This window comes from Cervus canadensis, chromosome 24 (assembly GCF_019320065.1).
Source record: "Cervus canadensis isolate Bull #8, Minnesota chromosome 24, ASM1932006v1, whole genome shotgun sequence".
NCBI lineage: Eukaryota > Metazoa > Chordata > Mammalia > Artiodactyla > Cervidae > Cervus > Cervus canadensis.
In genome coordinates, this window is record NC_057409.1 from 37,576,652 (window position 1) to 37,595,381 (window position 18,730).

The window sequence follows — 18,730 nt, forward strand, 5'->3', positions numbered from 1 at the left end:
ACTTGTATAAAGCCTAACTCCCTCCTCCTGCCTCCTTGGAGCAGTTTTCTCAGAGCTACTGAGATACTGTCTCCCGGGCTCTGAGTTCTAAACATGCACACCAAACGAAATAATTCTACTTTCAGGTTGTGACTATATTTTTTAGTTGACAGTCTTCAAGGGCTTCCCCAAGTTTCAAAGAGCAGACTCGAACAGTTACTAACTAAGGAAGTGAGAAAATGCAGAAACCAAGGAAAAGCAGTCAAGCAAGAAAAGTAGTAACAACATGAACAGAGTTGCAGGACACCTAGTTTCTCCTGAAGAAATATAGATAATGATCTAATGCATAACTTTGCACTGTTCTGCAGAAATTAAGCACCAGCCCAGTGGAGGACGTTGACTACATGCTGACTACAAGCATGTAGACCCCGGGCTGGTTAAAACCAGAAGACTGGTAATTAAGATTCCCAAAACATCACCCTGTTACCTAACCACTAACCAGTATCCCTGACATCATCTTGCTGTGTGCTCATAAGACGTTCACTTTATGTACACGCAGAGAGAGAAGGCACCCTCTGGTTTCTCTTCTCACGAAGACACTAATCCTGTTATATCAGAATCCTACCCTCAGGACTTCATTTAACCTTAATTACCTCCTTACGGGCACTATCTCCAAACACAGCCACATTGGGGGTTGGGGTTTCCCACGTGTGAATTTGGGGGAGATACATTCAGTCCAAGCAATAAGTTTGACAGTGAAAGCAAAGAGCAGGCACTGAATATTTCTCTATGTTCTCCTTTCCTTTCTTTGACTCATCATCACTAAAAATAGAAATAATATGAAGCAATGAATGTTTCAGCATCCATGCGTCATGTAGCATCAAAAGAGAAACAGGCAACTGGGAGGCTAGTGATTCCCTAGGATGGATTCCACTTCTAATGTGCACTTGTTTTATCATTTTAATATATTTACCTATGCTATGCAAGACAAGAATACAAAGAGGTGGATTAAACCTATACTTGACATCACATATATGTAAGTAGTAAGTAGAACACGTGTGTGTTAAGCATAGGTACTAGATATTTAGGGCAACTGAGCACTAAATATCCACAGTTCACCAAATATATGAGACACAAACTATCCCTTGATACACAGGAAGTCCTTGATATTCTTGATGTCTTAATTAAGCACAATAGGTGGAACTCATGGCCACATATCTTTTGCCCAAAGAATGCAAGTAAAACCTAGGGCTGCTGAGTAGGCTACATGGCAAGTTAGCGCCATGGCCGCATAAACTTGCCCTTACATCTCTCTGAGACAGCAAGTGTGTGTCCCTGGCCCAGGGCACCGTCTGTCTGTGGGTCTCCTTGCTGCAACCTTGCTTCTGGCCCTCGTAACCACACCATCAGTAGGGAATGCTGATGTGGCGGACAGTAAGAGAAAAGAATATTGCCTAGCCCAGGACTCAGGCAGTGCGGTCCTTTCACCTGTGTGCATGACATCCTAAGTATGTTAACTAACCCATCTCTTTCCCCCAGCTTCTCGTGGTATGTTTCAAACTGATTTCATAAACCATGGGGTTCAAGCATGCCAACTGGGTCTGTGAGTCCTTCTGTCCCATGACTCTGGAATGGATAGCTGGCTGGTAATGTATGAGAGGCTACAGGGTAATCCCTAAAGGGCAATGTCATCGAGAACAGCCGCCGGTGTGAACTCCAAGCAGGAAGCCAGCCTTGAGAAAGTCTGAGGCTCTTGCTTTACCTCTTTTTCACCCACCTTGCATCAGCCAGAGTTGCTCGTGCTACAGCCCAGACTGTCACAAATGCCGCCGGGAACCCTGCAATCAGAAGAGGATTCAGAGGCAATGTTTGTTCCAGGATTAAGGTATCTTTTTCTTATATTCATCACACAAAAAAATATACTATTAAAAGGTGAGAGAGAAAAATTGGACATGAAAAATGTTACTATGTGAACAAAAAAATTCCACTTAATTTTCATCTTGTCCGTTTGAGAAGAGAGCTGGTACACTAATGTTACTTGTTCCCAAAGGTCTGAAGAAGATTGGCCCTATTTTCATTTGAGGGGTATAAGGTTAAGCTATGTAAGGAGGGGACTGAAGTCCCTGGAGTCAAAGACAGGCAGTGGTCGGTGCATAGAACTTCACCTCTTGCCACTCCAACAGCCACATGCTTTCCAAGAAGCGTGAAGCAACAAGAGGGACTCAGGAGAAGTGACAGGAAGGCTACTGTTTTTAAAAATTCGAATTTTCTCATTCTAAAGGTGGAAGGCATAGCGAGGCTACACTGAAAGTTACAAAATTAGGATGTTTTGATCAGTTTAGCCTCTTCTTTTTTGTTCATATTGGTTCCAGACAGAAGCATTTGCAGGTACTGAAAACTTACCAAAGAATGGTGCTATGTTAGCTTGATGATTTGAGCATGACATGTTTGTCTTTCATAAATAACAATCACCTATAAGCTTGCAACGTCAAATCTATTAATTATACTGACTTTCCATGAGTCTTTGCTTCCAGTAAAGATGGACTGTTCAGTTCATGCTATACTCAGTTAGACTCTGACATCACAAAAGAAACACAAACCATACTTTTGTAGAACTCTGCAATAGATCAAAGGATTTAATGGATATGTGACCTTTTAGAAAGAAGTTTTAAAAAAAAGGAAAGAAAGGCCACAGGAAGCACCTTACAAAGAGAGAAAAAAATTTAACTCAGAACACTTTTAACAACATTTTTCACCTGTTAAAAAACACATTTGTAATTTTTCAGATATCTTTTCTAAGCAAAGGAACATTAAAATAGAAGTAGATGAAAAATTTCAGAAAAGTTAAAATAAGGTGATATCCCACAGTAGGGAATTTCTTTGGTTTTCTTAGTGATCTAGTTGAATTTAACCTCAGTCTGCCTGTGTGGCTGTTTAATTTTATAACTCTACATTCCAGTTTTATTTGTTGTTTTTATATAACTCCCTCTTTTAAAAAATCTGCTCAAATTCTATGTTTTAGGAAATTTTTGTCAAAATGAAAGTGAAAGTGTTAGTCCCTCAGTCATATCCCACTCTTTGGGACCCCATGGACTGTAGCCCACCAGGCTCCTCTGTCCATGGAACTCTTCCAGGCAAGAATACTGGAGTAAACTGCCATTCCCTTCTCCAGGGAACGTCCGTGACCCAGGGATTGAGCCCTCAGGCTCCGGCATTGCAGGCAGATTCTCTACCATCTGACCACCAGGGAAGCTTCCGTGTGCTGGGCTGCGCTTAGCTGTGTCTGACTCTTTGAGACCCCATGGACTGTAGCCCACCAGGCTTCTCTGCCCATGGGGATTCTCCAGGCAAGAACACTAGACTGGGTTGCCATGCCCTCCTCCAGGGGATCTTCCCAACCGAGGAATTGAACCAGGGTCTCCTGCATTGCAGGCAGATTCTTTACCAGCTGAGCTACTAGGGAATCCCCAAAGTTAAGTGCTTTTTATATGATAATACATACATTCTGGCATCTCATCTGACAGGTGAAAATTAAGAATGGCTGCTAATACAGAGGTAAATTACCACATTCGATAAGGATAAAGAAGCAAGATTGAAAACTTTTTTCTATCTTGTACATTACTTTGGGTCTAAATCTTGTTTAGACATAATTATAACTTTAGGCTCTCTCTAGGTAGGTAAAACTCAGCACTTTATTACTCACACTGTAATGATGTGTGGAGCTGCATTTATTTACATTGATTTTGCTGGTTCTTAATAATAAATTGGCAAGGAAGGAAATTACCATCTAAAGAGGAACAATGCCGTATCTGCCTTTGTAAATTGAAGACTGATATTTAAAATGACTGTTTTTGTACATCTTTATCACAAAACAAGATGTACAGAGAAGCAAAAGCAAATCCTAATGATAACTATGTTTCTATTCTTTCAACCAGTCGTAGCCTTAATTTTTCTTATCCCTGCCTCAATTTTCTCATAAATAAGGCACTTTATTCTTGACTCCAACTGCACATTTTAAAATTACATTTAATTATATATTTAAGAGGGGTCAGTGAAAAAGTACAAACTTTCAATAATAAGTACAACAAAAGGTACAAACTTCCAGTAATAAGATAAATAAGTACTAGAGACGTAATATACAACATAGAAAAAGATTAGTTGTTACTGTTTTAAATCATGGTTAATTAAGTGAGCATAATATTGCATGTAATACGATTTATAAAAGTGAGCTTTCATGTAAATCCTACTTGCTTTCATGCATGTTATTAAACCATTCAATGAAATGAAGATTTCAAGTTGTGATGGTTATCTTACTATAGTTGTCACTCCTATGCCAAAATGTTTCTGGGGAAATTAATATAAGTTTTAAAGGAAGGTAAGAAACTAAGACTTGTATAGATGCTCACCAGAATCCTAACTACTTTTTTTTTTTAATTTTCTTTTTCATAGAAAGATTTGAAAACTAGTTTCCTGGGTTTCAGAGCTTCCCTTGTGGCTCAGATGGTAAAGAATCTGCCTGCAATGCAGGACAAGCTAAAGACTTGGGTTTAATTCCTGGGTCGGAAAGATCCCCTGGAGAAGGGAGTGGCAACCCACTCCAGTATTCTTGCCTTGAAAATCCCGTGAACAGAGGAACCTGGTGGGCTACAGTTCATGGGGTTGCAAAGAGCTGGACACAACTAGAGCCACTAACACTTCCTGGGTTTCAGTGAGACAAACCCCTGATTTTATGAAGTAACAAACTGAGTGAATCAGCCCAAACAAGAGTTGATAGGGGACTGAGCAGCTGACTATCAAACCAATTCGTAGATAAAGAAAAAACAAGCTTATTACTAGTGTGACCAATGTCATAGCAAGCCAAAAAAATTAAATCAAACTCAAAGTCACTGTTGAATTTTCTATCAATAACTTTAGCAACATCTACTAATGATGTGAGCACCCAGACATAATTTTGATTTGAAGGCAAACTACCAAAAACTGTTGAGAAAATTACCAAAGTACCCCCCAAAATATTAAATGTATCTCTTTTTTATTTTAGTAACTGGTAGTCAAAGATAAGGAACAGCTTAAAACCAAACTGCTTTCAGAAATAAAATTTTATTCACAATAATTAGTATTTCATAATAAATAAAGGGTGACAGTAAATTGACCCTTTGTCTTCTTAAAGGTTATTAACTAACAGGAAATTCAATATCCTTTACTTTACATTTTCAAATGTTAAGACAATGTCAAGGCAAACCAGGCAAAAAACTTTCTTATTTTGGAGGGGGGGAAAAAACCTTCAAATTTAATCTTGAGCCACTTAGTTATTTTTTTCCCTCTGCTGACCACCTGATCATCTACAAATTAAAGTAGCAGTTGTTAATCTTGAGACTTCTTAATTGTAACCACAAATGAGCTTTAATTTCTCTTAAACTATAACAAACAAACAACATTCTTTCTCCATATCACATTGAGCTAGTGTCTGGTTCAGTAATCCCTCTAGGACTGAAAAGGCATTTTGGAATGTGAGTTGAATCTTTTTTTTTTTAATTACTTATGCCAAAAGTAACTCTATTTATTTCCTTCCAAAAGACATGGTAAGTCTACATAATTAGCTTGTAATTTGTATTGTTAAATACAGCCAAGATGGTTCTATAAATTCCTCTCTGGCATTCTCATCATATGACCTAGAATTATAAATCAAAGATGCATCATGGTGGATTAGAAATTCAAAAAAATCAAAATTTATAGAATGGAATTACTGTTAAATCAAGACACTGACATAAGACATGATGAGCATGGCAGTTCTAAATGTGTAAGGCAAACAAGGTATTTCCCCCAAAGAATCCTCTCAAGAATCTGGTCTAAGAATAGTAACCCTAAGTTAAATGTGAGAAGTTTGTTACCACTGGGAGAATCATAGACTTGATTTTAATGATTTTCCTCAATAAATAATTAAAGAGAAAGGGAAGATAAAGATAGTATGGGGAGAGATTATTTCAGGAAAAGAGCTGAAAGAATGCTGATGACAGGCATGACACAAGCCCTGAAACCCATAATCCACTTGAAAAGGAAAGGAGACAGAAATGCCTTACCCCAGCCTATCAGGGTGAAGCCCCACAGGCACTTGGTGTCCGAAAAGAATGCCACAAAGATTAAACTATGCAGATAGAGACCTTCCACCAAAATCCAATAGTAGTTTGTAGCCAAGAAGTAAATAAACATCACAACAGCCATCTTGCACCCAATCTGTTACAAATAAACCAACATGGCACCATATTAGAATTCCTAATCATACTGTTTCCAACATTAGACCACTAAAAAGCAGTTCCTCCATTTCTTTTTTAGAATCTAATGTCTCTTATACATGGGGAAGCCAAGACTTTTGAAAGAGGCCAGAACAATGTTATTTAAATATAGCATTTCTAAGACTGCTGGCTTGATTTTATTTTTAAAATAATTTTTTTTTCCTTTAGAAGTAACAAGAAATCACTTTTCCTCAATTTATTCAAAAAAGAATATTTGATAATCAAAGAAAATTAGGAAAGTACAGAAAAGCATAAAGAAGAAATTTACCTATCATTCTACCATGAATTTATTTTATTCTGGACTTTGTTATACTCCAGAAGTTAAATGGCTTAAAACACTAAATGTTTAATGTGTCTTATGAATCCATGGATTGGTTAGGTGATTCTACTGATCTGAGAGAAGCTCAGGTAATCTTGACTAGGTTCACTCATAGAAGTCTACCTTCAACTGGCATACCATCATACCTACTTCATCCTTTATTTTAAACAAGTCACAAATCCAATGAAGAATTAGAATCAGCAGAGATGATAGTGAATTACAGGGAAAAGGACAAAGATAACTATGGCATTAATTCACACCATCAAGAAAATCAATCTACTCTACCTAATTTCCAGATATACTGCTTCAAGGTGATAATGCTCTCCATTAATTAAATGACTGGGTAATTCTACATACTTAAAAACACTATGATATCTAAGAACAAAATCAAGTACTATGGAATCTTACATGGGAACAAGTCTTTGGGTCCCTAATAAAGGAACTAAATCCCCTGGATTTTTAAATCCCAAGCTTCTAGTTTTGCAGGTAGGTTTTCTCTTACTTTTAGAAGTGGTGAGCCATGCAAGGGGTCATGAGGAAAACACTTACATATTGTGATTTGTCCACAGCAGGCACGTCTATGGAGCTTTGTAGGTCATCCTGCAGTATCAGGGACCGCAGCTCCTTTACTCCTATGTGAGCATGGACCACTCTGTCCTTGACAAAGATGCTCGCAGCCCTCAGCATGAAAGACACAAATAAATGCATGTGGATATAGTTCCTGGTACAATGCAGTCGTCTACAGAGAGAAAATATTTAGTATTTAGATCTGAATAAAATTAGAAATGGAGAAAGAAAATACATAAATGAGCTCAAACTACCCCCCCAAAAGAAGAAATATAGTAAAGCTGAACAAAAAGAGCAACAATTGGAGTCAAAAACTAAAATATAATTTTTTGAGAATTAATTTCAAATATATCCTGATCAGCTACCATGTTTATCCAGATTATGCAGTGTTAAATATTATACTACAGTGTAATATTATAATATAATATAATATATTATGTGTGCGTGCATGCTAAGTTGCTTCAGTCATATTCAACTTTTATGTGACCCCATGGACTGTAGCCCACTAGGCTCTTCTGTCCATAGGATTTCCCAGGCTAGAATACTAGAGTGGGTTGCCATTTCCTTCTCTAGGGGATCTTCCCAACCCAGAGATCAAACCCGCATCTCCTGCATTGGCAGGCATATTCTTTACCACTGAGCCACCTGAGAAGCCCCTGTTTCTTCCTGTATGGTATCGAATCATCTAGAGATTATTTAAGATGAATTTCTGTCCCATGCCACCAAAATCATTTGGAAAAAGTGAAATAAGCCTTCACATCATGAGTGAAAATTTTTCTAACTCATTTTGACAATACTCTGCATCACTTAGCAAAAATAGACTGCAATGCAGACCCACTGTTTTAATGGTTTCATACTGCTTTGAGGCTTTAAGTCTTTAAACAAACAAACAACAAAGAATAACCCTGAATTTTTAATGAAAAATAACTTATCAAAGTCAAATAATATAACACGAGGTTGAATTCAGAAACTTGTGTTTAGGGAAAGTATCTGGAGGCACAGATTGTGAGAGGTCTCTGTCTTTGATGAATAAGAAATAGACCTGCACCTTCACGGAGGCAGTGATTGAGAATTACTCACCTGAAGTAACCAATGATGAGAATAGCCACGGCCAGGGATGCAAAGGAGACAGAGTATCCGATAGTGTACATGACAAAGAGGCGTTCAAAGAACTCTTGCTGCAGGGCAATAGATTTAATCAGAAACGCATATCTGATGGAGGTAAATTAAGAGTATGCATTTAAAAGACAGGCAATGTGTCGCCACATTCATATAATATATAGATTATTTTTACGGCCTTCTTTTTACTCCCCAAATTCAAGTCAACATTAACATATAATAAAATAATTTCTTCTTGCTTTAAGTGAGGCCAAACTCAATGTTTCAAGATTCACGTCATGGATTTTTTGCAGTGTTCATTTTAACTAGTTGGAATTATATATCTAACGTGATATTTGGAGTAAATAAAACACACTGAAGGATGATTTTAAAACTAGTCAAAAGGATATATCACTTTTGGAATATTATTTCTAGTTTCCTTTCGCTTTTCTACCAAGCTGTAGTTTCTATGAAAGCAAAATGTGCAGATTTTAAATGAGCAGTGTGATGGGTTTTGACAAACTGATTTCTTTGCGCCACTAGCTAGTCAAAAATCCACCCACCATCCACCCCCCAGGTTAACTACTGTTCCAATTTCTGTCATCACAAATTGGCTTTATCTGTTCATGTACTTCATATATTTCTTGACTGTTCTTAGACTTCTTAGAATTATGTAGTGTACACTCTTTTTTGTCAAGACACTGTTATGATATTCACTGATAATATTACATGAATCAACAGTTCATTCCTTTTTCTTCTTTTGTATTTCAGAATGACTATAGATTCAAAAGAAGTAGGAAAAGACAGTAAGAAAGGTCCTATGTACCCCTTCACCAGTATCCTCCAATGCTTGCGTCTAATTACACTAAAATACCAAACTAGGAATTTGGCATTGGTGCAATTTATGTGTTGACAGTTCTGTGTCATTTTATCACATATGAAAAAATTTTAAACATTTCTGCAGTCGAGCTACAGAAATATTCCATCACAACAAAGATCTTGCTCCTGGTGTTCCTTTTACAGTCGTACCTACCCTCTTCCTCTCCACCATCCTTATCACCCACCAAACATTAATCTGTTTTCTACCTCTACAATTCTGTCATTTCATAAATGGAGAAATGAAATCCTACAGAACATGAACTTTGAGTCTGGCTTTTTTCACTCAGAGTAATAACCTCAGGATCCATTCAGGTTGTTACCCATACCAAGTTTGTTCTTTTTTATTGCTGCACTGTTTGTGGCAAATGATTAGAATAATTAAGAGATATAGCTAAACTAGGGCTTTCCAGGTGGTGCTAGCTGTAGAGAAGCTGCCTGCCAATGCAGGAGACATAAGAGACATAGGTTCACTCCTTGGGTCAGCAAGATCCCCTGGAGGAGGGCATGGCAACCCACTCCAGTATTCTTGCCTGGAGAATCCCAAGGACAGAGGAGCCTGGAGGGCTACAGTCCATGGGGTCACTAAGAGTCAGACGTGACTGAGTAACTTAGCACACTGCATGGTATGTACCTAACCATCATTATACTTGAAATGAGTTTCAGACTTTGTAGATAACATACAAAGTTGGGTCATGTTTCTTATAGACTCTTCTAATTTCTGTTAATTGGTACCTTAAGATATTTGTTTTTAATATAACATTGATATAATATTAAGGCTAAGTCCATTCTATATTTTTATTTTCTGTTATGTTTTTCATTACTGCGTTTTAGTTTTCTGGCCATCCCTGAATTACTTGAACAATTTGTAGAATTCCATTTTGATGTATATTTTTGGTGGTGGCTTTTGGTGGTGGCTCTAGGTATTATACTATATAACTTAATGTGGAAGATTTGATCACTGAATTTTCAACTTTCTTCTTTTCTAATTAAGTATTGAGAGCTATAAATCTTTCTAGACATCTGCTTTTGCTGTTTTCCACAGTCTTTGATATATATTGAGCTTTCATATTTATCCAAACTTTTGCCATTGGTCACATAATTTTCAACTATTTATGAATTCTCTACATATTTTTTTTCTGATTTCATACATTTATTGGCATTGTCCAAAATATTGTTTTATTCTTTAATGGAAAAAAGCTATTAATATTCAAATGAAAAGGATCACATTAAAAAACTTGTATGTAAGAAACAGCCTCCAAGAACATCCAAGCAGCAAGTCAGAGGGAGGGAAAAATGCTTCAACAGCCCATCAGTTTCCTTCAAAATATTACTTGACAGGATACAACTCATTTCACTGGCTACGACAATTCATAGAATTTTTCATTGTTTTCTTGAGACGCAAAAGTTCACTGTTGCAGTGTTTTCAAATGACCAGTCAAGGGTTACTTCTCGGTTAAAAAGGCCACTGGTAGGTTCCTCGGACTGGAAAGGACGTTCCTTCACTGCAGGAAAATGAGCTCCCAAGAAAAGAAAGCTGAAGTCTTTGCAGAGCCTCTCACAGCTCATCCTTCTCCAGGTCACCCAGCTCCACGTCACTCAGGTCAATGTCGTCTCCCACGGGAAGCGCGCCAGCCTTGCCATCCCAAGGCTCCCTGGTGCTGATGACAGAGAAAGCCCCACCTCTCTACATATTTTAGTTGATTTTCTATTGATTCTTTTGTGGTCAGAGAACATACATAGCCTGTGTGATTTTAATCTTGAGATTTACTGAAACTTGTTTTATACCCCAGCATATGTTCTATCTTGGTAAACTTTGGTTACTACTTTAAAAGAATATGAATTTTTCAGTTATTGTGACTGAAGTAAAGTGAAGTGAAAGTCGCTCAGTCGTGTCTGACTCTTTGCAAACCCATGGACTGTAGCCCGCCAGGCTCCTCTATCAGTCAAGAATACCAGAGTGGGTAGACATTCCCTCCTCAAGGGGATCTTCCAGACCCAGGGATCAAGTTCTGGATCTCCTGCATTGTAAGTAGATTATTTATCACCATCTAAGCCATCTGGCAACCCCCTCCAGTGTTCTTGCCTGGAGAATCCCAGGGACGGGAGCCTGGTGGGCCGTCTATGGGGTCGCACAGAGTCGGACACGACTGACGTGACTTAGCAGCAGCAGCAAGCCATCAGGGAAGCCTTTGAAGCTCCTAAACACATGTATATTTAGGATTATTTCCTCTTGGTAAATTGATTCTTCATAATTTTAAATACTGCTGTCTTGGTAATGCTCTTTGTCTTGATGTCTACATTTCTCAAAGACAGCATACAGTTAAGCCATACTTTTATTATCCATTCTAACAATCTCTGCCTTTTAGGAGAAATGTTTAGTTCACTGACCTCAAATACAATCATTGCTGTGACTGGGTTTAGATCTAACATATAGGTTATTTGCATTCTATATGTCTATCTTTTCTCTGAGCCTCTGTACCTACTTCCTTACCTTTTATTGGGGGTTGGGGGATGGGGAACTTAATCAGGTATTTATTAGTATTTCACTTGTGTTTTCTTTTAGCAGTTACTATAGAGACTTGGTTATGCATCTTGAAGTTATCAGACCTACATTTAATAATATTGAACTATTTCACCATATAAACAGATATTTACAATTATGTACCTAATTTTGCTCCCCTAGCCTTTGTCACATCTAGATTTTGTTCTACATAATTTATAAACCCTAATGAGAGGTTATTGTGTTTGCTTTAAGCAGTCAGCAGACTTTTAAATGACTTAAATTATAGATATAAAGATGGATGTAAACATAGCAATAAATAAGGATAGGTATATAGTTCTGCTTATTATTTTAGTCTGTCATTTTTATCCACATATGTATCTATTTTGGTACTCCTCATTCTTTCCTGTCAATCTTTGCTTCCATCTGATATATTTCTCTCCCATCTAGAGAATTTTTTTGAGCATTTCTTATGCAGAAGTCTGATAAAGATGAATTCTCTCAGATTTTTTTCTGTCTGAAAAAATCATTATTTCCCTTTATCTTAATGCATATTATCACTTTTAGAATGCCATTCCATTGTATCCAGGCCTCTACTGTTTAACTAAAAGACAAGCATCCTTTCAGTTTATGTTCTCCTGAATATCATGTGCCCTTTTCCTCTCACTGCTTTTAAGATTTTCTTCTTACCTTGATTTATAGCATTTTAACTATGATGTGTCAAAGTATGGCTTTCTTTTTATTTAATCTGCTTAGGGTTTTCTGAATACCTGGGACCTGTGATTGATTTATTTCACCCACTTTATAAAATTACCGGCCATTCCCTTCTGAAATATTTATTTTGTCCTATTCTTTCCCTCTCTTCTTACCCCTAATTTCACATATCTTAGGCAATTACATATCATCTCACAGTCTCAGACAGTTCTGTTTATTAAATTTATTTTTTCTCCTAATGTTTCACTTGGAAAATTTCTGTAGCCTTCTTTTCAAGTTCACTGATGTTTATCATGCTGTGTCCAGTATTCTATTGAGCATATCAAATAAATTCTTCATTTAGAATTGAATACTTCAATTCTAGAATTTCCTTTTTTTTTAAGTTTTCATTTCTTTGTCAGTTTTCCCATCTGTTTATGCACTTTTTTCACTAAATCAGCTAACATATTTATGAGTCATTACCTGGAAATTACAACATCTAGATCATCTATTTTTTCTGCTTTGTTTTTACTCTAGATTTGGGGTCCCTACTTTGTAATTTTTTATTACATTATGGGCACTGTAAGTAAAAGAAGAGTTGGAACTGAAGCATGTAATATTGAGGCAGGAGGCAGATGGGCACCCCCCTCCCACCAGGGTAAAGCAAATTGGAGATTCATTTTCTATTGACCAAAACTCTAAGACAAGAATGAAAGTGAAAGTGAAAGTGAAGTCGCTCAGTCATGTCCGACTCTTTGCGACCCCATGGACTGTAGCCTACCAGGCTCCTCTGTCCATGGAATTTTCCAGGCAAGAGTACTGGAGTTGGTTGCCATTTCCTTCTCCAGGGTATCTTCCCAACCCAGGGATTGAACCCGGGTCTCCCACATTGCAGGCAGACGCTTTACCATCTGAGCCACCAGGGAAGCCCCAAGACAAGAATAGAGGGGCAATTATGGGAGGGGGCTGGACCTTCTACAGACCACATAGTTCTCGTTTCCGGAAGTTGGGAGACCTCCTGGACCACATATGTGCAGAAAAGGCCCGTTGGAGGCCAAAGGGGAGTCACCCTGCTTATTTAACTTATATGCAGAGCACATCATGAGAAGCACTGGGCTGGAAGAAGCACAAGCTGGAATCAAGATTGCCGGGAGAAATATCAATAACCTCAAATAGGCAGATGACACCACCCTTATGGCAGAAAGTGAAGAGGAACTAAAAAGCCTCTTGATGAAAGTGAAAGAGGAGAGTGAAAAAGTTGGCTTAAAGCTCAACATTCAGAAAACTAAGATCATGGCATCTGGTCCCATCACTTCATGGGAAATAGATGGGAAAACAGTGGAAACAGTGTCAGACTTTATTTTTGAGGGCTCCAAAATCACTGCAGATGGTGATTGCAGCCATGAAATTAAAAGACGCTTACTCCTTGGAAACAAAGTTACGACCAACCTAGATAGCATATTAAAAAGCACAGACATTACTTTGACAACAAAGGTCCATCTAGTCAAGGCTATGGTTTTTCCAGTGGTCATGTACAGATGTGAGAGTTGGACTGTGAAGAAAGCTGAGCGCCAAAGAATTGATGCTTTTGAACTGTGGTGTTGGAGAAGACTCTTGAGAGTCTCTTGGACTTCAAGGAGGTCCAACCAGTCCATCTTAAAGGAGATCAGTCCTGGGTGTTCATTGGAAGGACTGATGCTGAAGCTGAAACTCCAATACTTTGACCACCTCATGCGAAGAGTTGACTCATTGGAAAAGACCCTGATGCTGGGAGGGATTGGGGGCAGGAGGAGAAGGGGACGACAGAGGATGAGATGGCTGGATGGCATCACCACTCGATGGACATGGGTTTGGGGGGACTCCGGGAGTTGGTGATGGACAGAGAGGCCTGGCGTGCTGCAGTCCAGGGGTCGCAAAGAGTCGGACACGACTGAGAGACTGAACTGAACTGAAGATGATGGGATCTTAACACCAGCAGGCTCTAGCGGCCATTATATGGGTTTTTGTCCATAAAACCTGAAAACCTTAGAAAAACTGAAGGTTTTCTAAGCTGCAGAGAAACTCTTTCTGCTTTCTCAACCATTCATCAGCTATATAAAATTCATATAGCCTTTAGACACAAGAATATGTGATAATTTCTACAGTATGCTGCTGTTTTAAATATAATACTCTAAAGAATTTAACAACCTCATGGCCTCTCATAAGCATTCCCTACCTTTTTTGTCTTTTAATTTCACTTTGCTGTGAATTTCACTTTGCTCTCTAGCCTGCCCTGGGCTTTCTGCATCTCAGAACATGTCTGTCCATTATGCTGCTCTGCTCCAGTTCTCAGCTAGCCACGGCCTCATTTTAGATGAAAACCTCTTGTGCCTAGAAAAGATCTTTCTCAGCTCTATTTTGTCAGGCTTTTCACTCACTGAGATCTGTCATCTCGGGGGTTTCTCTCAGCTTTCCTGCCCTCCCCCAATAGTCATGTTCTAAGTGAGGGCCCCAAATACCCCAAGAGATATCTCTCAGTTCCTCTGTTCTGTCCCATGCCTTCAGCTAACAGCTACCTCTCACCCAGGGAAGGTCCTACGTACATCTTGGGAAGTTTCTCTGCGTCCGCCTACATTGCCCCCAGTCTTTAACTCACTGCCTCCAGAAACTCAGTGAAGGCTCATGGGTAAGAACTGGCTGATGGGTAATAGCTCACCCTGACTAGGCTTCATTTCTTGGAATTCTAAGCCTTTATTCCAGTCTTCATCTGATGGAAGTTCTTTTAAAAAATGGTTCTTTTCTCTTTATCCCCTTCTATAGCCTGGTTGCTCCTCTTCTAGTGCAAAAACAGGGATAAATACAGCCACAGGTCTCTTCTGTCATAAGAAAAGGATTTCCTCTTTCTGCAATTAGGTTCATTTAGATTTCTTGGCATCTTCAGCTCACTGACAGGCTTTTACAGATTATTAATGTTGCGTCTTGCTCAGCTTATTCTTAATGCTGCAACTTCTCACTGGAACTTCTTCCTGACTGGAAGTAGAAGACTGTCTCTTACTGCCTTTTTAAAACATTTATGACACATTTTCTCTTAATAAAATGTTAAACTTCTATAGAAAATATTTGGATAATGTGTAAAATGAGAGAGAGAGAGGGGAAAAACTCCATAATTCCCACACAAGCAAAAAGAAACAGTGCATTTCGTGTATTTCTTTTCCTTCTATTTCTGTGTATGATTTCTTATTGTTTTGAATATTTGCATCCCCAATTTATATACAACTTTATTATCTGATTTTCTTTCAAGTAATTGAATAACAAAATATTTTCCCAAGACCACAAACTCTTTACACAAAATATATATTTCAGCTGATTTACCCAGCTCTTCATTGGAAATTTAAATTCTTCAAAATATTCACTATAATAATTAATGGTTCAATGAACACTATTCCATTCAGTACCCCCAACCCCAAATTTTTATGCTTAAATCTCAGAAATAAAATTATAAGGTCAAAGGACAAGACCCTCTGGAAGTCTCTTAGTATATATTGTTAAATTGTTGTCCAAAAATTCATATAGCCTTTAGACAGAAGGCTATATGAAAATTTCTACAGTATGCTGCCAGTTTAAATATAATACTCTAAAGAATTTAACAACCTCATGGCCTCTCATAAGCAATCCCTGACTTTTTTGGCTTTTAATTTTTGAAATCGTTTTCTGGACAAAATTTTTGGAGCGGGGTTGCCATTTTCTCCTCCAAGGGAATCTTTCCATCCTAGAGATCAAACTTACATCTCCACGTCTCCCACATTACAGGCAGATTCTTTACTAGTGATCCACTGAGGAAGCTGTACTCCCTTTTTATTAAAAGTAATTCTCTCATTTATCAAGTGAATGATATGAAAATTATTTAAAGAATGAAACAATAGATATCTTAAAAATCTTGTCTTATTTTCCCTATAAAAATGTGGCATGTATTCTAAATTCACTGTTTTTACTTTTACCTTTTGTTTCTTATACAAAAATTCTGATTACAACCATCAATAATTAATATCTCATATATAAGTAATATAACTTTGCCCTACAGTATATCAAAACTTTAGGAGCTATCCAGTTTTCTTATTAAAAGATTTTTTACATTTCTTAAGTTTCTCTAATTACTACTTAAGGGTTGTAAACAACAGAAAATACTCTGTACTTTTAATTAAGGAGATAAAATACTTATGACTAACAAAATGAACTCCTTATTGCCAAATTCAGACTTAAATTGAGGAAAGTAGGGAAAACCACTAGACCATTCAGGTATGCCCTAAATCAAATCCCTTATGACTATATAGTGGAAGTGAGAAATAGATTTAAGGGACTAGATCTGATAAACAGAGCGCCTGATGAACTATGGACGGAGGTTCGTGACACTGTACAGGAGACAGGGATCAAGACAATCCCCAAGGAAAAGAAATGCAAAGAGGCAAAATGGTTGTCTGAGGAGGCCTTACAAATAGCTGTGAAAAGAAGAGAAGCAAAAAGCAAAGGAAAAAAGGAAAGATATTCCCATTTGAATGCAGAGTTCCAAAGAATAGCAAGGAGAGATAAGAAAGCCTTCCTCAGCAATCAATGCAAAGAAATAGAGGAAAACAACAGAATGGGAAAGACTAGAGATCTCTCCAGGATGGGGAACACATGTAAATCCATGGCTGATTCATGTCAACGTGTGGCAAAAACCACTATAATATTGTAAAGTAATTAGCCTCCAACTAATAAAAATAAATGGAAAAAAATAAAAAGAAAAATAAAAAGAAAATCAGAGATACCAAGGGAACATTTGATGCAAAGATGGGTTCGATAAAGGACAGAAATGGTATGGACCTAACAGAAGCAGAAGAGATTAAGAAGAGGTGGCAAGAATACACAGAAGAACTGTACAAAAAAAGATCTTCATGACCCAGATAATCATGATGGTGTGATCACTCACCTACAGCCAGACATCCTGGAATGTGAAGTCAGGTGGGCCTTAGAAAGCATCACTACGAACAAAGCTAGTGGAGGTGATGGAATTCCCGTTGAGCTATTTCAAATCCTGAAAGATGATGCTGTGAAAGTGCTGCACTCAATATGCCAGCAAATTTGGAAAACTCAGCAGTGGCCACAAGACTGGGAAAGGTCAGTTTTCATTCCAATCCCAAAGAAAGGCAAGCCCAAAGAATGCTCAAACTACCACACAATTGTACTCATCTCACATGCTAGTAAAGTAATGCTCAAAATTCTCCAAGCCAGGCTTCAGCAATACATGAACCATGAACTTCCAGATATTCTAGCTGGTTTTAGAAAAGGCAGAGGAAATAGAGATCAAATTGCCAACATCTGCTGGATCATCGAAAAAGCAAGAGAGTTCAGAAAAACATCTATTACTGCTTTATTGACTATGCCAAAGCCTTTGACTGTGTGGATCACAATAAACTGTGGAAAATTCTGAAAGAGATGGGAATACCAGACCACCTGACCCAACTCTTGAAAAACCTATATGCAGGTCAGGAAGCAACAGTCAGAACTGGACATGGAACAACAGACTGGTTCCAAATAGGAAAAGGAGTACGTCAAGGCTGTATATTGTCACCCTGCATATTTAACTTATATGCAGAGTACATCATGAGAAGCACTGGGCTGGAAGAAGCACAGGCTGGAATCGAGATTGCCGGGAGAAATATCAATAACCTCAGATAGGCAGATGACACCACCCTTATGGCAGAAAGTGAAGAGGAACTAAAAAGCCTCTTGATGAAAGTGAAAGAGGAGAGTGAAAAAGTTGGCTTAAAGCTCAACATTCAGAAAACTAAGATCATGGCATCTAGTCCCATCACTTCATGTCAAATAGATGGGGAAACAGTGGAAACAGTGGCTAACTTTATTTTTTTGGGCTCCAAAATCACTGCAGATGGTGATTGCAGCCATGAAATTAAAAGATGCTTACTCCTTGGAAGGAAAGTTATGACCAACCTAGATAGCATATTAAAAAGCAGAGACATTACTTTGGCAACAAAGGCCCATCTAGTCAAGACTACGGTTTTTCCAGTGGTCATGTAGGGATATGAGAGTTGGACTGTGAAGAAAGCTGAGCACCAAAGAATTGATGCTTTTGAACTGTGGTGTTGGAGAAGACTCTTGAGAGTCTCTTGGACTGCAAGGCAATCCAACCAGTCCATCTTAAAGGAGATCAGTCCTGGGTGTTCATTGGAAGGATTGATGCTGAAGCTGAAACTCCAATACATTGGCCACCTCATGGGAAGAGTTGACTCATTGGAAAAGACCCTGATGCTGGGAAAGATTGAGGGCAGGAGGAGAAGGGGACGACAGAGGATAAGATGGCTGGATGGCATCACTGATTCAATGGACATGAGTTTGAGTAAACTCCGGGAGTTGGTGATAGACAGGGAG

The 18,730-nt window shown here is 38.2% G+C and overlaps 1 protein-coding gene across 1 annotated transcript in view; it reads right to left on the reverse strand.

The window, feature by feature from the left end:
- Positions 1-18,730, reverse strand: part of PTH2R (parathyroid hormone 2 receptor) — an 83,767-nt gene that overhangs the window by 42,927 nt on the left and 22,110 nt on the right. Inside the window, exons 5-8 of the mRNA XM_043445165.1 lie at positions 8,236-8,333; positions 7,138-7,327; positions 6,057-6,210; positions 1,757-1,817 (exon numbers count right to left, since the gene is read on the reverse strand). Coding sequence (XP_043301100.1) covers positions 1,757-1,817; positions 6,057-6,210; positions 7,138-7,327; positions 8,236-8,333 — 503 coding nt within the window. The remainder of the gene's footprint in view (positions 1-1,756; positions 1,818-6,056; positions 6,211-7,137; positions 7,328-8,235; positions 8,334-18,730) is intronic.